The sequence below is a fragment of the Hippopotamus amphibius genome, chromosome 1 (genome assembly GCF_030028045.1).
Source record: "Hippopotamus amphibius kiboko isolate mHipAmp2 chromosome 1, mHipAmp2.hap2, whole genome shotgun sequence".
Lineage (NCBI taxonomy): Eukaryota > Metazoa > Chordata > Mammalia > Artiodactyla > Hippopotamidae > Hippopotamus > Hippopotamus amphibius.
The window spans coordinates 45623773-45647796 of record NC_080186.1 but is presented as its reverse complement, the minus strand read 5'-3'; the positions used below and the strand labels follow the sequence as shown (position 1 = coordinate 45647796).

Below are 24024 nucleotides of genomic sequence, written 5' to 3'. Positions count from 1 at the left end.
GCAGATCAGAGCCTATTCTACAGGTAGAGAGGCCAGGGTTCAGTACCGCCACCAGCAGAGAGCATCCCATCCGGAATGATGGGCCTCTGGGGGCCACCACAGAGGGGCTGCCAGCCAGCCTGCTGACTCCTTGGACTTCTGAACAACCAGACAAGGTAAAGCACATATATTCACTTTCTAGACAGTAAAATGGGTGTGCATATGAGGAGATAAACTCCTTGAGGACAGAAACCAGGTCCCATGTCTCTCTAGAGTCCCAGGGCTCCACTGCAATTTTTTTTCCCCAGCTCTATTGAGATATGGTTGACAAAAGTTGTACACATTCAGGTTGCAAAACACAATATTTAGGTACACGTATATATTGTGAAATGATCACCACAAGTCAAGCTATACAACACATCCATCACCTCACAGGTACCCTTTTTTGGGGGGAGTGGTGAGGTCACTTGAGATCCACATTCTTAGCATATTTCCGGTACATAAGACATTCTTAGTGGGTCTTGCCTGGTGGCGCAGTGGTTAAGAATCTGCCTGCCAATGCAGGGGATGTGGGCTCGAGCCCTGATCTGGGAAGATCCCACATGTCTCGGAGCAACTAAGCCCGTGCACCGCAACGACTGAGCCTGTGTGCTGCAACAATTGAAGCCTGTGCACCTAGAGCCCACGCTCCACAACAAGAGAAGCCACCGCAATGAGAAGCCTGCGCATCGCAACAAAGAGTAGCCCCCGCTCGATACAACTAGAGAAATCCTGTGTGCAGCAACGAAAACCCAACACAGCCAAAAATAAATTAATTAATAAAGTAATTAATAAATAATTAATACATCTTTTTAAAAAGACATTATTACTATTACCTACAGTCACCCTGCCATACTTGAGGTCTCCAGAACTTACTTACTCGCCACCCCCATCATCCCACCATATATATATATATATTTTTTTTTTTTTTTGGCCTTGCCACGCAGCATGTGGGATCTTAGTTCCCTGACCAGGGATCAAACCCACACCCCCTGCAGTGGAAGTGCAGCGTCTTAACCACTGGACCGCCAGGGAAGTCCCCCACTATACTTTTTTGAGCACCTACTACGTTCCAGGCATTGATATACATTATATAATGGTTTTGTATCTATAATACCATTTAATCCTCACCAAACCCTGTGAGGAACAACTCTCCCTCTTGTACAGAAAAGGGAAATGAAGCCGGGCTTCATTCATCTAAGGACACACTGCTCTGGGTGCTGGAGCTGGGACTTTGCTTTTCTCACGACCACAGCTCTTTCTACTCATTCACTAGGTTTCCTCGCCAAAAGAGATGCTGAATACTTAACGTCTACTGACATTAATTAATTAATGTCTGATTTGCCGAGAGCAGATTATTACCATCGAAGAAGGCCCAGGCAGGATACATGTATTACATGGGCACAGGGGCCAGGGAGGGACTCCTCAAGGGGTCACTGCCAAGTGTTCTCCCTGTTCCTTGTGGAAAGAGCTTTTCCCACATCTCACACACAGATGCCTCCACCTGGACCACGCTTCCTAACCTGAGAAAGTTTTCAAGGCTGAGCTACCTCATCACCTCCTCCAGAGAGACTGCCCTGTCCCCGAGGCTGTGATGGGCCACGCCGGGCTTCCCTCTGTCACAGCCTGGCCACATTGTACTCTCATCATAGGTTTGTACCTCTCACAGTCTCCCCACAAGCTTGGGGGCACCTGAGGACAGGTCCAGTCTGACTCATCCCTGTGTCCCTGCAATGCTGGACTCTGGTCCTTTACATCACTGCCCTGATGCCACCTCCTCCCCACAGGGAGGCTGCTTCTGGGAACGGCAGGAACACGCAGGCCTGCAGCCAAAGAGCTAGCAGAGGACCCAGCCAGCAGCACCATCTGTCCCTGGAGCCACAGGACAGAGCGGGTACAAGGCAGAGGTGTCAGTTCCTCGGCTCAGCCAGGTCAGCCCAGGACAAGGAGAAGAGCTGCAGCACCAGGGCTCCTGCCCAGCTGAAGCTTAGGGTCAGAGAAGACTTTGAATTCTCTAACTAGCTCAAAGTGACTCAGTGCCAGAGCCTTGGTTTTCTTAGCTATAAAGCTATATGAATACCAGCAGCCTTGCAGAGCTGTTGAGAAGCTTAAATATGCCTGACACTCAGTAGGTGCTCAACAAAAAGCTAGCATTTACCATCTCATCCAACCCACTGACGCTGTCATTAACCCACTGAGGAAGCTGAAGTCCAGATGAGATGGAAATAAAAGAACCAATACTTACTGTGGCCAATTATGTGCCAAGTTCCACACTCCTTGAATGTCTTTAATCTTGCCAATGATCTAACAAGATCTACAGGAACAGACCTGGTTCACAGATGAGGAAACAGGTCTATGGGGGTGATAAGAGTGAGTGTCTCTACCACTGTCCCACTTTGCCCCGCCTGGACCAGGCACAGGTGAAGGGCAGGGGTGCAGCCTCCCCTAGGCCCTGGTGTGTACGAGGTAGAGGCAGGTGGTCAGCCCTGAATCTGCACTGTGAGTGTGTGAAAGTGGCCAGAGGAGGCTGGCACGGGGTACGTCTGGGTGTGAGAGTAAGGCTACTCTCTGGGTGGCCAAGACAAGGGCTGGAGAAAGGGTCCCAACCTAGCAGGTAGGGGTTCCGAGTCTCTCACCAGCAGTGCAAGCCCAGGCACATCCGCTCACTTCTCTGGGCCTCGTCTGGCCCAGGGCGCGGATCCTATGGCCACCTCCCTATGGTGAGGGGTCAGGGGTGGATGGGAAGGCAGCGGGGCCCTTCACGGCACTGGCATACGAAGGAGAGGAACTCGGATGCTGTGTTTCCCTGGGTTGCTGAGCTTAGTGTGCAGGGTCTGTGCGCCTTGGCACCAAGTCTGGGGACCAGAGAGCCCCCAAGGAGTGCACAGCATGGTGGGCAGGGCAGTAGAGCCCACAGCACTCCAAATCCCAAACTCTGCCTACGGGGCCCAAGCCCCCAGCCTGCAGCACATAGTAGCCACGTCTCAGCCGCTTCCAGCTGCTCTGCCCTCACTCACTCCTCTCCAAGCCACGCCAGCCTCTATTCGGCAGCTCAGATGCACCAAGCTCCCCCTACCCTGGCGCCTGCAAGTGAATACTATTCCCTCTGCCCGGAATGCTCTTCCCACAGCTCCCACGGTGGCTGCCTCCGTCTCAGCCACTGGATCTCTGCTCAGTTGTCACCTGGTCACAGAGCTCTCTTCTGACCTCTCTCATTATTCTCTAACAGTCCTCTGTTCTCCAGACAGCGTGAGTTTACTCTCGGCAGTGCCACTTGCTAGCTGTGTGACCTTGGGCAAGTTACTTAACCTCTCTGTCTCAGTTTCATCTTTAATGTGGGCACACGACCACTATATACTTCACAGAGGTGTTATAAGGAACACACGAGGTAATGCATGCTTGGCACACAGGTAGCATTTATATGACAGTTACTATTCACAGCACTTATCACAGATAATTCATTGCGCATTTCTTTGGCTACCTTTTCACTGTGTCTCCGTCATTAGCTGTCAGCTCCACACAATAGCCTGGGTTCATCATAGGGTACTCAGCCCTGACCCAGGCTAATCCCTGTAAAGGGAATGACTGAGGTCAGTACAACATCCCAAGGAAAGGCCGTTAATTCTGGGAGCAGCAGGATGGGGATTCAAAGGGGAATGATGGCTAAGCTGGGTTTTGAAGGATGAAGATGAGTCCTTCAAACAGACTAAGAACACCAAGGCTGGGACTGGGTTTCGAATGTGGCTCCCAAATAGGCTGAAGCTGTGTCCGAGTTTTGTCTCTTCCTCCAGGAAGCCTTCTGGGACCCCTTCAGCACCCTCTGAGCTCCCATGGCTGCTCATTTGTTCACAAGTTTTTGCGCTCCTGCTACATGAGAGGCATGTTATTTCATGTCTACGGGTCTCCCTTCCTCCACCACACGGCAGGGTCCTCGAGGGAGCCGGGACCCTGCTTTTCACTCTCAGGACCAACTTCACGGTGGTGCACAAACCCTTCACAAACGTCCACACCCCCAGGATGTCAAGGCTGATGGGGACCTCAGAGGACATCCAGAGAAGGGGAGCACCTAGCCCAAGGTTACACGTGAACAATGGGGTGAAGATGAGATTCTAATCCAGAGGTGGCTAAATGTTGTGCCCTAAGCCTCCCCACACTCTGAACTAGACCCTGACTGAGGCTGGAGGCGGGGGTGGGGAGCAGCACCTCCAGCTGTCCTTAGGTTCAAGGTGAAGCAGGGGAATCACCGCAGGGGGTCAGGAGCAGCGTGTAGGTCTGTGGGTGTGTGAACACGTACACAGATGCTCACAGCTATTTCTGATCTTCCACCACCCTGTCAGCAACACTACCCAGGTGCAGGGCTTCTCAGGGGAACTAGGACCAACAGCCCCATCCTCATTCCCAGAGTGCATGAAGTTCCTGGGCCCCGCTGGGAGCTGCCTGGACAGGGCTAGAACTCTGGCTTAGCAGAGGTTCCCAGCCTCCTAGCCTCCCACAGGGGGTCAGTGGGTCCCTACCAGCCCAGGAGTGCAGGACTCAGTGCCCGTACAGACTGACAGCTTGCATGGGGAAGGAGAAGGGTCCCCAGTGAGAGAAACAGGGCAGGCCGACTCTTCCAGCACTGCCACACAGGCATCAATGCTCCTCCAGCCTCCTCCCCCCAGCCCGGCAGCAGACTTGTGGCCTCATTCATTCCCTTACTCACTCCCATGTGCCAAGTACTTGCTGGGTACCTGGTGATGGGTGAGAACCAGAAATATCCAACTCCAAAATGCTCACTGTCTGCGGTGCCATGGGACACAAGGGCCCCCAGACTCCATGAAGCAGGGCGTGCGAGTTGTCTGAGCCCCAATGTAACCTGGCTTTCCTTGTCCCCAGTGAAGAGCTTGGGGGGCTTTTTGATTTGCTTGTTTTTCATTAACAGCAGCTTTTGGTAACAACCCAGAAAATGGTCCCCTTCTGTATTCCTGGGGAACGTGCAGAATTCAGGAGGAAACAAGGGGAGTCCCAGGAGATCTGCCTGCAGGCAACGATGCCAAGGTGGTGATCAAGCCAGAGTGCCCTCAGCCAGCGTGAGGTCACCCATGTTACCTCGTGGGCCCAACTTCCATGCCCCCCACACCCACTGCTACTCCCAGACTCAGCGTATGGACGGGGGCAATGTTGGAAAGCAGAATGCCAGCTGAGCTCTGAGTTGGGACATGTGGCTTTCATCTAGCTGAGCCTCAGGTTCCCTAAGAGCTCAAACTCTGGAGCCAGACTGCCTGAGTTCAAATCCCAGCTCTGCCACTTCCCACCAGTGTGATCCAAGGCAAGTCCTCAACCTCTCTGAGCCTCAGTTTCGACACAGAGATGATAACTGCACTGAACTCACAGAGAACTGAATGAGTTAACAGATGCAAGGTATGTGATATGGTACCTAGCATGGTCAGCTGTATAAGGATTTTCTACTACAGTTATCTCTATAAAACAGTGATAAAAAATAGTCCCTCCCCCACTTCCTTCTCCCCAGTCACTGATGAGGATCAATGGGAAAAAAGTCATAAAGGGTTAAAGACGACAGGGCACAAGAAAAGACACAGAGAGCCCCACCCACCTGGAAGATGCTTTCTGCCCTGCACCCAGGGGATGGGAGTAAGATGCCCTGTTGCTCAGAGCCCATCCTTGGCCTCACTGAGAAGCTGCCTGTGTCCTTTGGTTCACTAAGCATTCCCTCAGGCTCTGGCCATGTCCATTCCTGTGCTGGGCACACCGAGAGCAGCCTCGGAGAACTCACCAGCTGGTGGGAGAGATGGACATGCAAGCTCACCACACGATCTGGGGTGGGAAGCGATTAACACAGAGGCTCGTGCTGAAAGAAATCTGGGAAGGCTTTCCAGAGGAGGCAGCAACTGAGCTGAGATCTGAGGGCTCAGAAGAAACTTTCCAGGGAGACAAGTGAGCAAGGGGCTGGTGGAGAGGCTGGAGGGGGGTCACTAGCAGAAAGCACAGTATGTACAACAGTACAGAGGAGGGAACAAAGGTGGCACACTGAGGCAGTGGCAAGCCGTTCAGTATGGCCGCCATACTGAATGCAGAGGCGTGGGGAAGAGGGGATGAGTGGGGAGAGAGGGGCAGGGACAGGTTACCAAGATCCCTTTATATGAGGTAAGGAATGTGAACGTGAGACTGAAGGCAGCCTTCTGAGCAGGTGAGGAATAGTGACATTTAGAAGTATCCTTCCAGCAGAGGGTGGGTTGGAGGGGGTGGACATGGGACCGGGAAGCAGGCAGGGGAAGGTGCTGAGCCGGGTGAGGATGGTGAGGTCTGAGCTGAGTGGCAGTCACGCAGGTGGAGGGATGGGGTGGAGAAGAGATGTCTTTATTTGCCCCTGCCCCTTTCAAAAGGCTTTTCCCAAAAAAAAAAACGTCATCAGAGGACGCTAGCTCTATGCCCAGCACAGCACATCTGCCAGTCCGTCCTGAACCCTCCCCCATTCACCAGATCAAAGGCCTCTGCCAGGGACCGCTGAGCACTTGGGTCTGTCTGGTGCCTCAGCATCTAATCTCAGCTCCAAAGTCCCTGTTAAGAGGTTTCAGGGAAACATTCTCTGCGAGGTCACCTTGCGGAACACCTTTACAACAGCCCTCACTTAGCCCTGCACGTGCTCTCCCAAAGAGGTCATTGTCCCCGAGAACCCGGGCTTCAGCCTGTCACACTCATGCACACCCCTAGCCTGTACCTTCTAGCAGCTGCGAGGCCTTCAAGCCCTGAACTCAGAGTTAAACACCACAGAGCCACAGCGCGCAGCCGTCCGGCAGAAACTGGCACAGAACTCCGTGGGGAGAGACACACACCCCCAGAATAGAATTCCAGACGCAAAGAACTTGCTGAAGATGATTCCGCTCAACACAGCAGCCCTCCTAACAGCCCCTGGGGCTTGTTCGGGGATTGCTGCTTATAATAAACCAGCCCAGGAGTTCTGCGATTTCTCCTTGCAAAGAGAGCTAGAAAATGGCCCATGGAAAATGAGAGAGAAGATGTAGGGCTTCTGACAAAATGGAAACTTCAGTTCTCTTTCAGGATCCCCAGCCTCCAGTCCCTTCCCCGCTGCCTCCAGCCCGCCCCCAGCCCACCCTCCATACCCTTCGCAGGTGATTTCCGACATTCTGGATCATTGCTGCCGAGACCCTGTTAGCTGGTCGCACCCTCCTTGGAGAGACACTGGTCACCTGAGCGACAGTCCAGCTCCAGCTCCAAATGAAGCCAGTCCGCCTCTCCTCCCACTCCTCCTCCCCGGCTCCCGCCCCTTCTGAGCCAGCAGTTATCACTGTCCCGGCCTTTCCCCAGACTGCCCTCTGCCGCCCTCCCCCCAGAGCCCTGCACGGAGGCTCCTGTGCCTGCCTGCCCAGTGCAGAAGAAGGAGGGAGGCTGCCAGCTGGGCCACAGCCACATCATGGGGCCCTGTGCCTGCCCACTGGGCACCTCGCCAGACACTCACTGCACCTCCAGTCATAGCCAAACTTGATCACCCCCACTTCCAGTCCCTGACATCCTTCCCTGTCTCTGGCTCTGAGGTCGCTCCGGTCCCAGCCAGTGTGATCGGCAAAACGGGCCCCAGGTTTCCATCCTTCCACAAGGGGTCAGGCTGGAAGGTGGCAGGAGGCCAGGGAGCTGCCAGCAGCCTCCCAGAAAGATACCAGACCCACCTGCTAGGACTCTTCACCCTTGCGGGTGCCGCCCCACCCTCCAGCCTGCCAGCATCCGGCAGCTGCTGGCCAGGGACGGGGCACACCCCCTCACATCCTTAAAATAGGCAGCATGCTTTTCTAAAAGTGACACCTGCCAAATTCTACCCATCGGCTCCACAGAGTTCAGCCCCCTGGGCACCCATCCCAGCTCCTCTGTAGCCACCACTGACTTAAAGACCACCAGGATGTTCCCTTCTCCCTCTCACTTCTGCAAGAGACATGGTGAGGCAGCCTTGACACTCACGTTAGATTTCTCATGACAGGCCAATAAAATCAAGTGCTTGGTGGTCAGGGAAAGAAGGAGGGGAGCAGAGTGCAGGCAGGGGAGCTGGGATGGCCAAGCAGATGGTGGCTAATAACAAGCACCTCGCCATAACCCAGCACCACTGTGGGCCAGGTCTCCCCATGTCCTCACTCCAACCCCACCTGAAGGTCACCTGGGGACGATGGGTGAGGTGCCCCAGGTGGCACAGCGATTTCTTTTTTAATATGTATTTACTTATTTATTTGGTTGCACCAGGTCTTAGTTGCAGCAGGCAGGCTCCTTAGTTGCAGCATTCGAACCCTTAGTTGCAGCATGCATGAGGGATCTAGTTGCCTGACCAGGGATCAAGCCCAGGCCCCCTGCATTAGGAGCGCGGAGTCTTATCCACTGTGCCACCAGGCAAGTCCCTGGCACAGCTATTGAGTGCAGAGCGGTGCTGGAACAGGGGTCAGTGAGGTTCTGAGGCCTCTGCCCTTTCCTCTGCCCCTCCTTGCCTCTAGTCCACACTATAGTAATGTCTCCCCCTGGGCCTAAGACACCTGGGTTCTGGGCCTGTTTCTTTCACTAATGTGTTGTGTGACTTTGGGCAAGTTTTCTCCTCTCTCCAGGCCTCCCTATTTTAGGAGTCAAGGACTCTAACGTCCATCACTGTGAGCTCAGGCCATCCCTTCAAAGAGTTTATGGTCTGTCAGTATTTCAGTGTCTACAAATGAAAATTTAAAGTCAGGTTTTAAAAATGGCAAGATGGTCTGAGGATGGCACTGAGGGTTGGTGCAATCTGGGAGGCTTCATGGAGGAGGTAGTGTTAGAGCTGGACTGAAGATTGAATGGGTTTGGATAGGCTGAGAAGAAGGACGAGGTCAGAGGCCTAATGGGAACAGAACAGGATGTAGTCATAGGCAGTAAGGATCCTCCTCTAGCAGGAAAACCTGGAAACCTACCTTGCAGGACCTTGAATGCCAGGCAAAAGGCTTTAGGCACCAAGGAGCCTCTGAGGTTGAAGAACACGCTTGACATGATGAAATCCATGTGAGGTGAAGAGGACAAGTGTCACGAGAACTTTCTGGACAGGTAAGCAAACTACCCCAGAAAGGAGACAGCTCATCTCCTGGATAAGGCAGGCAGTCAGGACAACTTCAGGGTCCTCAATGCAGATGAGGGGATGGAAACCCAGAGAGCTTCCGGTCCCCAACTCTACCCACTCTCCAGAGATTTCTAGACTTAGACTCCCTGGACCCAATCTCGTCCCCCATTTTCCAGATGAACACATTGAGACCCAGGCATGAAAAGTGAGCCAACCAAAGTCATACAGCAAGGAAGTTGGTCTAGAATCACCACTCCTGACCTCAGGTCTGGAACCCTGTCCACCCCACACCATAACAAGGCATAAAATATGAAAGACTTCATTCAGTTGGACTTATGAGAAGACTTCCAGCAAAGCTGAATCAATATACTATCAGGAACTAGATCTTTCTGCAGAGGCCCCTCCAGCCCACAAAGGTCTCCCACCCCTTTGCTATTTATTACAGAACTGACTCTTGGGTCCCTTCAGTAGCTCTGTTACTCCAATGAATATATCCATGGGTGTCTGTCTCCCCTTTCCAACTCACTTGGGAGCCCCCTGACAGCTGAGCTCACATCTTACTCAACTCTGTGCCTCTCCCACAAGCCCCCAGACTAGGACCCTAAATGCAGAAGGCATGAAACACACCTGATGAACATAGTCCTGGAAAGGCGAATCGAGAAGAGGTCTTAAATGATAGCTAGTCAATGGTTCTCCAACTTTGGCCTGCATCAGAATCACCCAGAGGGCTTTTTTTTTTTCTTTTCTTTTTTTTAGCTGCTACACACGGCACATGGGATCTTAGTTCCCCAACCAGGGATCAAACCTACACCCACTGCAGTGGAAGTGTGGTGTCTTAACCACTGGACCACCAGGAAAGTCCTCAGAGGGCTTATTAAAATACAGATTGCTGGGTCCCACCTCCAGCAGAGCTGCAGTAGAGTCCAAGAACTTGCATGTCTAACAGGATCCCAAGTGATGCTGATGCCACTGGTCCAGGGACCACACTTTGAGAACCAGTGAGCTAGATCAGTCCTCCCATTTTAAGCTGGGAAAATAAGGCCCAGAGGTTTTAAAGGCAGTGGGTGACAGTATATCACTATCATCATCACCATAATCACTGCTGTCAGCATCACTGTCATCTAGCCTGCAATTATAGCCCTTCTTACCTGCCCAGCACTGTGCAAGCACTTCATGTTTGTTACCATCTCTGGGCCTCACCCTAAGAGGAAGGTACTATGACTATTACTCTCCTGCAGAGGGAAAAACAGAGGCAGAGTCATCTGTCCAAAGTCACACAGTTGATAATAGTTAGCATCACAACTTGCACCCTGATCTTGGTCCAGAGCCCAGAAGTTTAACCATCACTCTACACAACCTGCTTACAGCTTATGCTGACCGAGGAATTCTCTAGAGGTTTCCAAATCCATCAGGCTCATTTCTGGTGAGGGGTGAGCTTGTGGTACCCTCAGCCCAAAGCCCTGGTCCTCGAGTGGTCCCATGTCTGGAGGAAGAGTGCCTTTTAAGCCCCGTGAACCCAGCGTATTTTCTCCCTCAAACACTTCTTTTCCCACATTACATCCTTTATCTGGCCCCACCGATAGGGTCTTCCTGGCAGGAAGACAAATATCTGCATCAGTTCTTCAGGTCCAGGGACTTTCCTGGTGGTCCAGTGGCTAAGACTCCGCATTTCCAATGGAGAGGGCCCGGGTTCGATCTCTGGTCAGGGAACTAGATCTCACATGTCACAACTAAGAGTTCGCATGCTGCAACTAAAGATCCCGCATGCTGCAACTAAAGATCCCGCATGCTGCAGCAAAGATCCCACAGGCAGCAATGCTGCAACTAAGACCCAGCGCAAATAAATAAATATTAAAAAAAGAAATTCTTCAGGTCTACGTCCCAGCTCTACCCCCCACTCAGTGACAAAACACAATGAAACAATCTCCATTCCTACTCCACGGGGATACTGGGTTATCACTGTCAGGCATGGGTCTGCTCCCCATCAGACTGGGAGCTCACAGGGGCAGAGACCTCATCTGTGTCATCTGAGTCCTCAGCACAGGATCTGCCCAGAGCAAGCATTTAGTGACTAAGTGATGAATGAATGATTGCGTATAGGGGCAAATGAGGGAATGAAGGAGAGAATAAACAACCTAGCCCCCAGGAATTCCCTCTGCTGGACCTTCTAGCCTTCCCAGGTAGGACCACAGACTCTCTAGGTGGGAGGGGACCTCTGACATCATCCACTCCAACTCCCACTTTCAGCACTATCCTAGCCGAACCCTTCAGGAGCCAGAACATGCAGCACTCCCCTCTATACACACACACACACGCGCACGCCTAGTGTTCCAGCCTCCATTTACACACTTTCAAGACTGAAGAACTCACTTCATCTAAGGCTGCCTAATAATTAAAGAGCTCTAATATCCACAAGGATGTTACCATTATCCTTACCACAAGGATAAGGCCATTACCTCGTGACCAAGGCTCTATGTTACCCAGAACAAGGCTGCTCCCCTGACCTGTGACAGCTAGCAGAGACATATGAGCACATGGCCTGTCCTCTGTCGGCCCTAGTCTCCCTGTCCATACATTTCTTCTAATCATCTCAAGCCATGAACAGAGCTTCCCACGGTTCCCTCAAACACCTGGGCTTTCCCTTGTTCCTGCTGTTCCATCCACCCTGATGCCCTCTAATAACCTGACATCCAAACCCTCCCCCCACCATCAAGGCCTAGCTCAAATGGCACCACCTCCAGGAAGTCTTCTGGGCTCCTCCTAAGTGAAGATTACATCCTCCTCCTCTGTATCCTCCCTCACTCCCCACACATAAACACACAGCCACACTTCGCAGCACTTTATTTCTCCCTCACACTGCTTTTTCTCTTAAATTGGGCTGATTTGTGCTCATTTCTCCTCTTGACCTTGAACAAACAAGTAGAAGGGATGGTGTCGATTCATCAGCGTATCCTGCCCACCCCCCACTGAACACTCAGGTACTAGAACACAGTAGATGCTCAGTAAATGTCTAGAGAATGAGGGAGTGAGTAACAGAACGGGAAAGGACAGGGAATGTGCCAGTGAATAGAGGTAAATACATGTGTAAATGATCAAATGAGTGAATGAAAGAATGTCTTCATGTTCTCCTGTTCTCCAAGCTGAGACTCCCAGTTCCTTCTGGGGGTCCCTTGGGCTTGGCATGGCAGAATAGAGGAAGCTGTGTGATAAATGGGGAGGGGGCAGGAGGGAAGAACAAAGGAAGGGGATAGTGATACCAGCAAGAGAGGAAGCAGAGGTGACTTCATCGTCGCTTCAAGGCCAGGCCCCCTTAAAAACCACAGCCGTTTATAGAGACGCTGCGAGAGGAGAGCAGTGAGAAGCCCACTGAATGGTCCAGAGGAGAGACAATACAGCATGGTGGGGAGGGAGAGAAGAGAATGCCTACAAGTTGCAGAGGCCAGATTCAGGATGCGTGAGCAGAGTACAAGATTTGCCCAGCCAGCCCTGAACTCCATCCTGCCCAGCAGCTCAAATATGCTCTCCCTCCCTCTGTTCCACCACCTCCTCCTGCAGGAGCTGAACCCCCTCCTTGGCCTAACTGCTGGGGGTCTAAACCCAGTCCAATTTCCAGGACTGGACCCTTGCCAGGGAGTGGCTCACCCATGGACTGGTGCTCCCCCACCCCACCCCTGGCCGGAGTCAGCACCGACTGCATCTTCTGGACTCTGAGTCTTGTGCCCCTAGGCACTGCTAAGGGCCAGCCCCCCTCATCCTAGCGAGAGGCCTGCCCATCCCAGCTCAAATCCCAGGATGCCTCATGCCCCAGCCTGCCCAAGCCAGGCACCACCTGGCTTATCTGGAGCCCGCTCCTGGGGTAGAGGCAGTTCTGCCTGGAGAGGGTGCTGGAGTCGAGGAGGAGCCAGCAGCAGGAGGCTCCCAGGGAACGCGGCGTTTTCTAGCTAGGGAGGTGGGGGCGGGACTGCGGGCGGCACGGGTCTTACCCAATGGGTGGGACTCTGGACCCAACAGCTCGCAGGGCCGAGGCCGGGGAGCCTGCTGGGGACGTCGGAGAAGGGGGTTCCGTGCGGAGCGGCTCAGCAACAGGCATCCGAGGTCCCAGAGCAGACCGTGATGGGGGAGGCTGGGGGAGGCGGGAGGGAGGCTGGGGGAGGCGCAGGAAGCGGGCAGAGGCACAGGCAGGAGCGGCCCAGGCCAGTTCCTGGACAAGTCTGGTCCCCTCCCGTCTCCTCGCCAGCGCGGGTGAGTCGGCCCTGGGGCTGCCGAGCCTGTGGATCACAAAGGGCCGGGGACCCAGGACTGGCGCCAGACACTCCGCCCCGAGAGGCGTCAGTCCCGGGGCGCAGCCGGAGGGCGGCAGGGCGCAAAAACCGCCTCCCTGTCATTGTTAAACCAGCCCCTCACAGTCTTGAAAAGTAATACCTGCTAGTAGCGCACACCTTATCGAGCACCTGTTACGTGCCAAACACGGAGCTAGGTGCTGGGTCGACGTTTTGAGCAGGACACACTGCCCTTGCCCTCATGGGTACTGATAGAAAAAAATTAAAAAGGACAGTTCAGAAGAGAACAAAGAAAATGAATGTCACCCATGATCTCTTCACTCAGAGAGAATCACTGTTAATATTTTCCAGGTAGGCTCCCCTCCCCCTCCACCATGTGTAAGTACATAGGTCATGTTATATAGTATGATATATGATATGATATGAAATATATGATATATTATATGGTCATAGGCATGAAGGAGCCACCTAGAAGAATCTCCATCAGTATTCACGTTTGAGATACAGGCTCATCTGGCAGACTTGGAAGAGACCTGACAGAGGATGCTGGTGGTCCCTGAAAGACAACTGTCACCGGCAGAGAAACTTGGCAGTGAGAGTGTCTTCCACATTAGGACCAGAGAGTGGGAGGGATCAGTCATTCCAGACACCTCACAGGGGCTGGTGGTTGAACTCACCCTGCCCCAGACCCTCTCAACAAAGAGAGTTGTCATGCTGAGCTCACCACACCTGGCGCCCAAGTAGCCCTCCTGCAGGGACCCTTGGCTGGGTAATAAGTTGGGGGACTTCCCTCATCACTTTGCTCTCGGAGCACCCTAATGTGGGAGCATCAGGGCAGGAATGGTGGGCACCTCATGCATAGGGCTTTGGCAGCAGCCCAGGCAGTAACACAGGCTAACTTCTGGCTCAGGTAGCGGCATGAATGCAGGAGCCTCAGGTCAGCAGAGGACCCAGGTGTCAGCAACAGCAAATGACACCCGAGACTGCTTTCTGAGTGCAGTGAGACACATTTGGGAACACCCAGAAACATATGGGACAGGTGGACTTTGCAGGGAAAGGGAATTCCCACACAGGCAGGATGGCTCTGGGCAGGCATCAAGCGTGGTTTAATTTTAATGAGACGTTATTCGTAATGAAACGGTGAATCCTGGAGGTATTCAGGTTATCTAAGAGAAAAGTGACCATACTGGATATACTGTTTTGTAATCTGCTTTTTTTCCCTTTCTGCAATTATCATAAGTGTCTTTCCATAATTTTTATTGCTACATAGTATTTCTTTCCTTATGGGTCTATTCAAATTGATTTAACTAATTTCTTTCCGCTTGTTTTTGTAGCTTTATTGAAATATTATTACGTACATATTTAACTGCACATATTTAAAGTATACAACTTGATGAGTTTTCTCATATATGTAATATATGTGTGTATGTATGTATTCATGACAATGAATATATTCATCACCCACAAAGTTTCCTGATGGCCCTTTATAATCTCTCCCTTCTGTCTTACACTGCCCCCTCCCCCACATCCCAGACACAAAATAATCTGTCTCTGTCACTCTAGATTAGTTTGCATTTTCTAGAATTCTATATAAATGGAATCATACACTATGTACTCTTTTTTGTCTGGCTTCATTCACTTGTCATAATTATTTTGCAGTTCGTATATACTGTTGCACACATGAGTAATTTCAGTAATCCTTTTTTATTGCTGAATAGAATGTCATCATATGGATGTATCGCAGTTTGGTTATTCATTTATTTATTGATGGACTTTGAGTTGTCTCTAGGTACTGACTATTACACAAATAAATCTGGTATAAACATTGATGTTCAAATCTGTGTGCATATATACTTTCATTTCTCTTAGGCAAATACCTAGGAATGGATAAGCCAGGTAACATGATCGATGTAGGTTTGACGTTTTTTAAACTATCAAATTTGTTCCAAAATGGTGGAACAAATCATTTCACATTCCTACCAGTAGTGTATGAGAATTCCAGTTCCTCCGTATCTTCACCAGCATTGATGTGGTCAGTCAGCTTAATCTTAGTTATCTCAGGGGATTCACAGCAGTATATCACTGTGGGTCTGAGTTTTATTTTCCTGTTCATTGATGTTGTTAAGTATCTTTTTGTATCCGTATTTGCCACAATCTGTGTATCTTCTTTGGTAAAATGTCTATTCAAATCTTTCCCCATTTTCAAAAAATTGGATTGTTTGTCTTATGACTGAGTTATGAGTTCTTTGTATATCCAAAAGAATTGCAAGCAGGCTCTCCAAAAGATATTTGTACACCATGTTCACAGCAGCATGATTCACAACCAGCAAAATGCAGAAGCAACCCAAATGTCCATCAACTGATGAATGGATACACAAGAAGTGGTACGTACCTGTAACGAAATATCATTCAGCCTTAAAAAGGAAGGAAATTCTGACACATGTTACAACATGGATGAACCCTGAAGACATTATAAGTGAAATAAGCCAGACACAAAAAGACAAATACTGTATGATTCCACTATGTGAAGTATCTAAAGCAGTCAAACATAGTTCAGATAGAAACAAAGTAGGATGGTGACTGCCAAGGGCTGGGGGGAGGCAGAAATGAGGAGTTGTTCTAATGAGTATAGTGTTTCAGTTTTGCAAGAAGAAAAAGTTAGAAAGATTGGTTGCACAACAATGTGAATATACTTAACACTACTGAACTATACACTTTCAAGTGGTGAAATTGGTAAATTTTGTCATATATATTTTACTAGAATTTAATTTTTTAAATAAAAGAGTTCTTTACATATCTAAAGTCAGCACCTCCATATCTGTGAATTCTACACCCAAAGATTCAACCATCTGCAGATCAAAAATATTTTTTAAAAAATTCCAGAAAGTTCCAGAAAGTAAAACTTGAATTTGCTGCATGCTGACAACTATTTACACAGCATTTATATTGTATTAGTTATCATAGGTGATCTAGAGATGATTTAAAGTGCACGGGAGGATGTGCCAGGTTATGTGCAAATACTACACCATTTTATATAAGGGACTTGAGCATCCCCAAATCTTGGTATCAGTGGGAGTCCTGGAACCAATCCTCCGAGGATACCGAGGAGGACCGTGGTGCCAGTTGTCTTTTATATTGGTCTAATGCTAAAATTGCATATGTGCTGATGCCCCGCCTTTCTAGCCTCTTCATTATTGTGTGTTTGTACCTTTTAATGTCCTTTACTGTCATTTTTATGGACTCTTGTTAATGGGGGACATTTTAAAAATAAATAAAAATGGTCAGGAGACTTCCCTTTTGGTCCAGTGGTTAAGAATCTGTTTTGCAATGCAGGGGATGTGGGTTTGACTCCTGATCAGGGAACGAAGATCCCACATGCTGTGTTTCCCACGTGCCACAACTAAGACCCGACACAGCCAAAAAATAAATAAAATAAATAAATAGTTTTTTAAGAAATGGTCAGTTCACCATCTCAAAACTTGAGTTAGTAATAGCATTATTAAAACATCTTAAGATTATGATTTTGTTGCCTTAAAAACATGGCATTACACTGTTGTTTCCACTTGAGCTGACAGCCAACAGAAACTCCCAGCCCTATTTGAATCCCTATTAATCTCTGCATTCTGTTTATAAGGTTGATAGCTGGGCACAAACCGTAGGACTTGTACTTTTATATCATCATGTTGGATTTGTCCAAGAACCTATTTGTCTTTAACTTTTGTTTGTTTGCTTTTAATATTTATTTATTTATTTTGGCTGTGCAGGGTCTTCAGTTGAGGCACGCGAGATCTTTGTTGTGACCTGCGGGATCTTTAGTCGCAGCATGTGGACTCTTAGTTGCAGCACACATGTGGGATCTAGTTCCCCAACAAGGGATTGAACCCGGGCCCCTGCATTGGGAGCACAGAGTCTTAGCCACTGGACCACCAGAGAAGTCCCTAACTTGTTTGTTTTTTAATAACTCAAATGCATAGAACTGAATTAATGATAATACTTGACTCAAGACATCATGGCTATCTTTTATACTTATTTATTATTCATTTATTCTTCATTTGTTCACCCATTTACTTATTTTTTTCATTAATAGACTATTTTTTGAGCAGTTTCAGAGTTACAAAAAAATTGAGCAAAAAATATAAAGAATTCCCATGTGTCTCCTCCCTCTCTCAGTTTTTTCTCCACTATTAACATCCTGAATTAGCAGAACAAATTGATGACCTAATACTGATAAATTATGATTAACTAAATTCCATAGTTTACATTAGAGGTCGCTCTTTGCGTTGTACGTTCTATGGGTTTTGACAAACATCCATTTGTTTGTTTGTTTACTTATTTATTTACTTAAAGACTTTTTTAGAGCAGTTTTAGGTTTACAACAAAATCAAGAGGGAGGTACAGAGATCTCCCCTATACCCCCTACCCCCACACATGAACAGCTCCTCCATTACCAACATCACTTACCAGAATGTACCATTCTGGTAATGTACCATTTTTTACCAAGGATGAACCTACATTGACATATCATAATTACCCAAAGTCCACTGTTTACTTTAGGGTTCACGCTTGGTGTTGTACATTCTGTGGGTTTGGATAAAAGTATGATGACATATATCCATTATAATATCACACAGAGTATTTTCACTGTCCTAAAAATCCTCTGTGCTCTGCCTGTTCATCTCCCTACCCCCAACCCTGGCAGCCACTGTTTATTATTGCCTCCATAGTTTTGCCTTTTCTAGGATGTCATATAGTTGTATACTTTATTTTTTTTATTTTATTTTTTTTACTTTTTTTTTATTATTATTTTTTGGGGGGGTACACCAGGTTCAATCATCTGTTTTTATACACATATCCCTGTATTCCCTCCCTTCCTTGACTCCCCCCTTCCTCGAGTCCCCCCCACCCTCCCCGCCCCAGTCCTCTAAGACATCTTCCATCCTCGAGTTGGACTCCCTTTGTTATACAACTTCCCACTGACTATTTTACAGTTGGTAGTATATATATGTCTGTGCTACTCTCTCGCTTCGTCTCAGTTTCCCCTTCACCCCCTGCCCCCTCCCATACCTCGAGTTCTCCAGTCCATTCTCTGTATCTGCATCCTTGTTCTTGTCACTGAGTTCATCAGTACCATTTTTAGATTCTGTATATGTGAGTTAGCATACAATATTTGTCTTTCTCTTTCTGACTTACTTCACTCTGTATGACAGATTGTAGTTCTGTCCACCTCATTACATATAGCTCCATCTCATCCCTTTTTATAGCTGAGTAATATTTCATTGTATATATATGTCACATCTTCTTTATCCATTCATTTGTTGCTGGGCATTTAGGTTGCTTCCATGTCCTGGCTATTGTAAATAGTGCTGCAATAAACATTATGGTACAAGTTTCTTTTGGGATTATGGTTTTCTTTGGGTATATGCCCAGGAGTGGGATTACTGGATCATATGGTAGTTCTATTTGTAGTTTTTTAAGGAACCTCCAAATTGTTTTCCATAGTGGCTGTACCAACTTACAGTCCCACCAACAGTGCAGGAGAGTTCCCTTTTCTCCACACCCTCTCCAACATTTGTTGTTTCCAGATTTTGTGATGATGGCCATTCTGATTGGTGTGAGGTGATACCTCATTGTGGCTTTGACTTGCATTTCTCTGATGATTAGTGATGTTGAGCATCTTTTCATGTGTTTGTTGGCCATCTGTATGTCTTCTTTGGAGAAATGTCTATTTAGGTCTTCTGCCCATTTGTGGATTGGGTTATTTGCTTTTTTGGTATTAAGCTTCATGAGCTGCTTGTATATTTTGGAGGTTAATCCTTTGTCCGTTGTTTCATAGGCAATTATTTTTTCCCATTCTGAGGGTTGCCTTTTAGTCTTGTTTATGGTTTCTTTCACTGTGCAAAAGCTTTTAAGTTTCATGAGGTCCCATTTGTTTATTCTTGATTTTATTTCCATGATTCTCGGAGGTGGGTCAAAAAGGATCTTGCTTTGATGGATGTCATAGAGTGTTCTGCCTATGTTTTCCTCTAGGAGTTTTATAGTGTCTGGCCTTCCATGTAGGTCTTTAATCCATTTTGAGTTTATTTTTGTGTATGGTGTTAGGAAGTGTTCTAATTTCATTCTTTTACATGTTGCTGTCCAATTTTCCCAGCACCACTTATTGAAGAGGCTGTCTTTTTTCCATTGTATACTCATGCCTCCTCTGTCAAAGATAAGGTGCCCATATGTGTTTGGGCTTACTTCTGAGTTCTCTATTCTATTCCATTGATCTTCCTTTCTATTTTTGTGCCAGTACCATACTGTCTTGATCACTATGGCTTTGTAGTATAGTTTGAAGTCAGGAAGCCTGATTCCACCAACTCCATTTTTCCTTCTCAAGATTGCTTTGGCTATTCGGGGTCTTTTGCCTTTCCATACAAATCGTAAGATTTCTTGCTCTAGTTCTGTGAAAAATGCCATTGATAATTTGATCGGGATTGCATTGAATCTGTAAATTGCTTTGGGTAGTACAGACATTTTCATGATGTTGATTCTTCCAATCCAGGAACACGGTATGTCCCTCCATCTGTTTGTGTCGTCTTTGATTTCTTTCATCAATGTCTCAAAGTTTTCTGCATACAGATCTTTTGCCTCCTTAGGCAGGTTTATTCCTAGGTATTTGATTCTTTTTGTTGCAATGGTGAATGGGAGAGTTTCCTTAATTTCTCTTTCTGCTCTTCCGTTGTTAGTGTATAGGAATGCAAGAGATTTCGGTGCATTAATTTTGTATCCTGCTACTTTACTAAACTCATCAATGAGTGCTAGCAGTTTTCTGGTAGAGTCTTTAGGGTTTTCTATATATAATATCATGTCATCTGCAAAGAGTGACAATTTTACTTCTTCTTTTCCAATTTGGATTCCTTTGATTTCTTTTTCTTCTCTGATTGCTGTGGCTAAAACTTCCAAAACTATGTTGAATAATAGTGGTGAGAGTGGACACCCTTGTCTTGTTCCTGTTCTTAGAGGGAATTCTTCCAGTTTTTCCCCATTGAGAACGATGTTGGCTTTTAGAATGTCATATAGTTGGAAGCATAGAGTACATAGCATTTTCAGATTGGTTTCTTTCACTTAGTAATATGCATTTAAGTTTCTTCCCTGCCTTTCATGACTTGGTAGTTCATTTCTTTTTTAGAGCTAAATTGAAAAAATTTAGTCTGTTGAAAAAAAAAATAATAATAATAATAGTCTGTTGTCTGGATGTACCACAGTTTATTTATCCAGTAACCTACCGAAGGGCATCTTGGTTGCTTCCAAGTTTTAGCAATTATGAATAAAGCTTTTATAAACATCAATGTGCAGGGGTGTTTATTTATTTATTTATTTATTTATTTAGCGGTGCACAGGCTTCTCATTGCGGTGGCTTCTCTTGTTGCAGAGCACGGGCTCTAAGTGCATGGGCTTCAGTAGTTGCAGCACTTAAGCTCAGTAGTTGTGGCTCTCGGGCTCTAGAGAACAGGCTTAGTAGTTTTGGCACAGGGGCTTAGTTGCTCCATGGCATGTAGGATCTTCTCGGGACAGGGATCGAACCCATGTACTCTGCTTTGATAGGCAGATTCTTAACCACTGGGCCACCAGGGAAGTCCTTGGTTAGTGCTTTTGAGATCTTTTAAAGAACTATCCCAAAGTCAGAATGATATTCACTTAAATTTTCTTCTCAAAGCTTCAAAGTGCTGCTTTGGACATTTAAGTACTTAACCATTTGAAACTGACTTTTTGGTAGGAAGTTGGGTGTGAATTCAACTTCGTTTTTCCATATTTACAACTAAATTGTCCACTTCCATTTATTGAATAGCCCCTCCTTCCCCCCCCAGGGAAACTGAGGCCAGAGAGATTCAGCAACTTGCCCAAGATCACACAGCTATTAAGTGTCAAAGCTGGGATTCAAAGCCAGGCAGTCTGGCTCTGGAATCTGCCATAGTTTGAACCACCCATGTAACTGGCCTTTGCTTCTGTCATGAAAATTAAATGCAGAGTTCTGTATCAGGCTCTCAGTTCTATTTCACTGGTCAATTTGTCCATTCTTGAGCCAACCCACACTGTTTTAACTATTAGGGCTTTATAATAAATACTGACATCTGGTAGGGCAAGTCTACCCACCCTATTCTTCTTCGGAAAGGGTTTGGCTATTTTTTGGACCTTTATTCTTATACATATATACATATACATACATATATATGTGCATATATATATTGATTCTGAGATATATGTATATATATATATATCTCAGAATCAGTATATCCAATTCCATAGAAATCCCTGTTGGAATATTAGATTGGAGTTGCATTACATATATTTATATATTAATGTATGATTTGGGGACAATTGATACCTTGTCAATGTTAAGTTTTTGCATTTAAGTTTTCTTTAATGTCCCTTGGTTAAGTGTTAACATTCTTTCCATGCTAGTCTTACACATGTTTGTTCCTTAGGCACTTTATTCCTTAGATATTTCTTTGGCTGCTGGGGTCTCTCTTATTACATTTTCTTAACCTGGGGTCCATTGTCACCACGGCATCCGTGGCTGAGCTCCAGGAGCTCTGTGAACCTTCTGAAACTGTATACACGTTTTGTGGAAGTGCATAACTTCCATTAGCTTCCGAAATTCCCTTTCTTGCCAAGAGCACTAAGTGTTTCTCAGTGCCAGGCACTCCCCTGAGCACTTTACACATTGCACAGTCACCCTGGTAAATAGATGCAGTTATTCTCCCATTTTACAGATAAGGACACTAATCCTCAGAGAGGTTACGTGCCCTGGCTGAAGTCACACAGCTAAGAAATTAACCACTAGCAGTCAAACCCAGGCTATCTGACCCCAAAGCTATACACTGAACCTCTGTAACCTGTAACCTCCAAAGAGTTTGGTACTTGGCCCCCCTGGGCTCCTGTTATTCATCTGTAAAGTCGGTAGATGAAGGTTACTGCTCCACCTACCTCTCAGGGCTTTCTGGAGAGACAACTGAGGCAACGGATGGGAAAGAGTCTGTAAACTGCAAAGTGCAGCACATGAGGCAGCAGGAGTAGCAAAGGAGGCAGGGGCTCGGGCATCTCTCCCACCTCTCCCACCACCACAGCTAGCTTCCCAGGCGGCCTCTTCCCAGGAGATGGAGGACACCTCTGCTGAGCTGGGAGGGGCTGTCCTGCCTGAGCACCCAATCTGCATCAGGCCCTGTATTGAGATGGGGATGCAGAATCAGATGTGACCCCGTGGTGGCGAGGTCTAATCATAACAGGTGGTGACAAGGGATGAAAGTGCCACGGCAGAGTTAGGCCTGGGGGCGGCATAATCACAGAGAGGTGCCTGGTCTAGCCTGCGGGAGCCGTGAGCTCTCCTTGCACCACCCTGGCCAGGTGCCCTCCTCTAGATGACCATCCCCTGGCATCTCTTAGGGCCCCCTCCACTGGCCCCTTTGGAGCAGCCATGTCAGCTTCTGAAGATGCTCACTCGCGGTGCCACACCTCCCCTAGTCCCCTACCGTGACCTCCACCACTCTCCCCACAAAATCCACAGTCCTCCCACGGCCTCTCCATCAGGGCCCTGCCCCGCAATTCCTGGCCTCACCCTGACACTTTTCACACCCCAACCCCACTGATTTCCTGCAGACTCACCAGCTCTTCCTGACTCCTGACCTCCATGCCTAGAGCACCCCTCTCCCACTCTCCCCCTGGAGGGCTCGTTCTCATCCCTTGAGTCCCGGTCTAAATGATACCTCCTCAGAAACACCTTTTCTGACCACCCCATGTAAAGAAGGTCTTCCCTGGGCTTTCTATTCTCTGTCTCAGCCCCCAGCTGATTTCTTTCATAGCTCTTATTACAATTTCCAATTATTTTGTCCATTTGTTTTTCTCCCTTCTCTGCCTTCTATCGCCTCCCATTACAAATGCATCATGAGGGCAGGGGTCATGCCTGCCTATTCTCAGTAGTCTCCTCCGAGCCTAGTCACCACAGGCACTTAATAAATATTTGTTGGACAAAGGAATGAATTCGTAAGTGAATAAATGAATGAACTGGATCTTAAAGGATCTAGAGCTGTGCTGTCTAATACAATAGCCATGAACCATATGTGGCTACTTAAATGTAAATAAATTAAAAGTAAGTAAATTTAAAATCCAATTCCTCAGTTGCACTAGTCACATTTCAAGTGCTCAATATCCACATGTGGCTAGTGGCTACTGTATGACACTTCCATCATTTCAGAAAGGTCTACTGGACCATGCTGCTCCGGATGACCTTCACAGCAGAGAAGGCAGACAAGGGCATTTGGAGCAGAGGGCACAGCATGTACCCAAACCTGCAGGTGTGAGAGGGCATGGTGAGGCTGTGCTCTGGAACGATGAAGGGGGCACATCATTCCATCTTTGCACAGCCCTGTTTGCCATTAGAAAATTTGGCTTAAGGTAAGGAAGAATGTCAGAACTGGGAGAGTCCTAAGTGATAGCTGGTCCCATCCTTTTGTCTTGGAAGTGGAGATTGTGGCCCAGAGAGAAGAGACTTACCCAAGATCACAGAGAAAGTCACATTACTTAAGCGGGAACCCAGGCCTCCTGACTCCCAGTGCCTTAGGAGGCAGTTTCCCCATCACCACCAGGTTCGTAGACAACTTTTATCTCCTTCCT

The 24024-nt window shown here is 47.9% G+C and overlaps 1 protein-coding gene across 1 annotated transcript in view; it reads right to left on the bottom strand.

Annotated features, from left to right (window-relative positions):
• The window catches only part of ACOT11 (acyl-CoA thioesterase 11), a 47535-nt gene extending 40326 nt beyond the window's left edge, over positions 1 to 7209 (bottom strand). Inside the window, exon 1 of the mRNA XM_057711872.1 lies at positions 7140 to 7209. Coding sequence (XP_057567855.1) covers positions 7140 to 7172 — 33 coding nt within the window. The 5' untranslated portion in view covers positions 7173 to 7209. The remainder of the gene's footprint in view (positions 1 to 7139) is intronic.
• Between the last annotated feature and the right edge of the window lie 16815 nt (positions 7210 to 24024).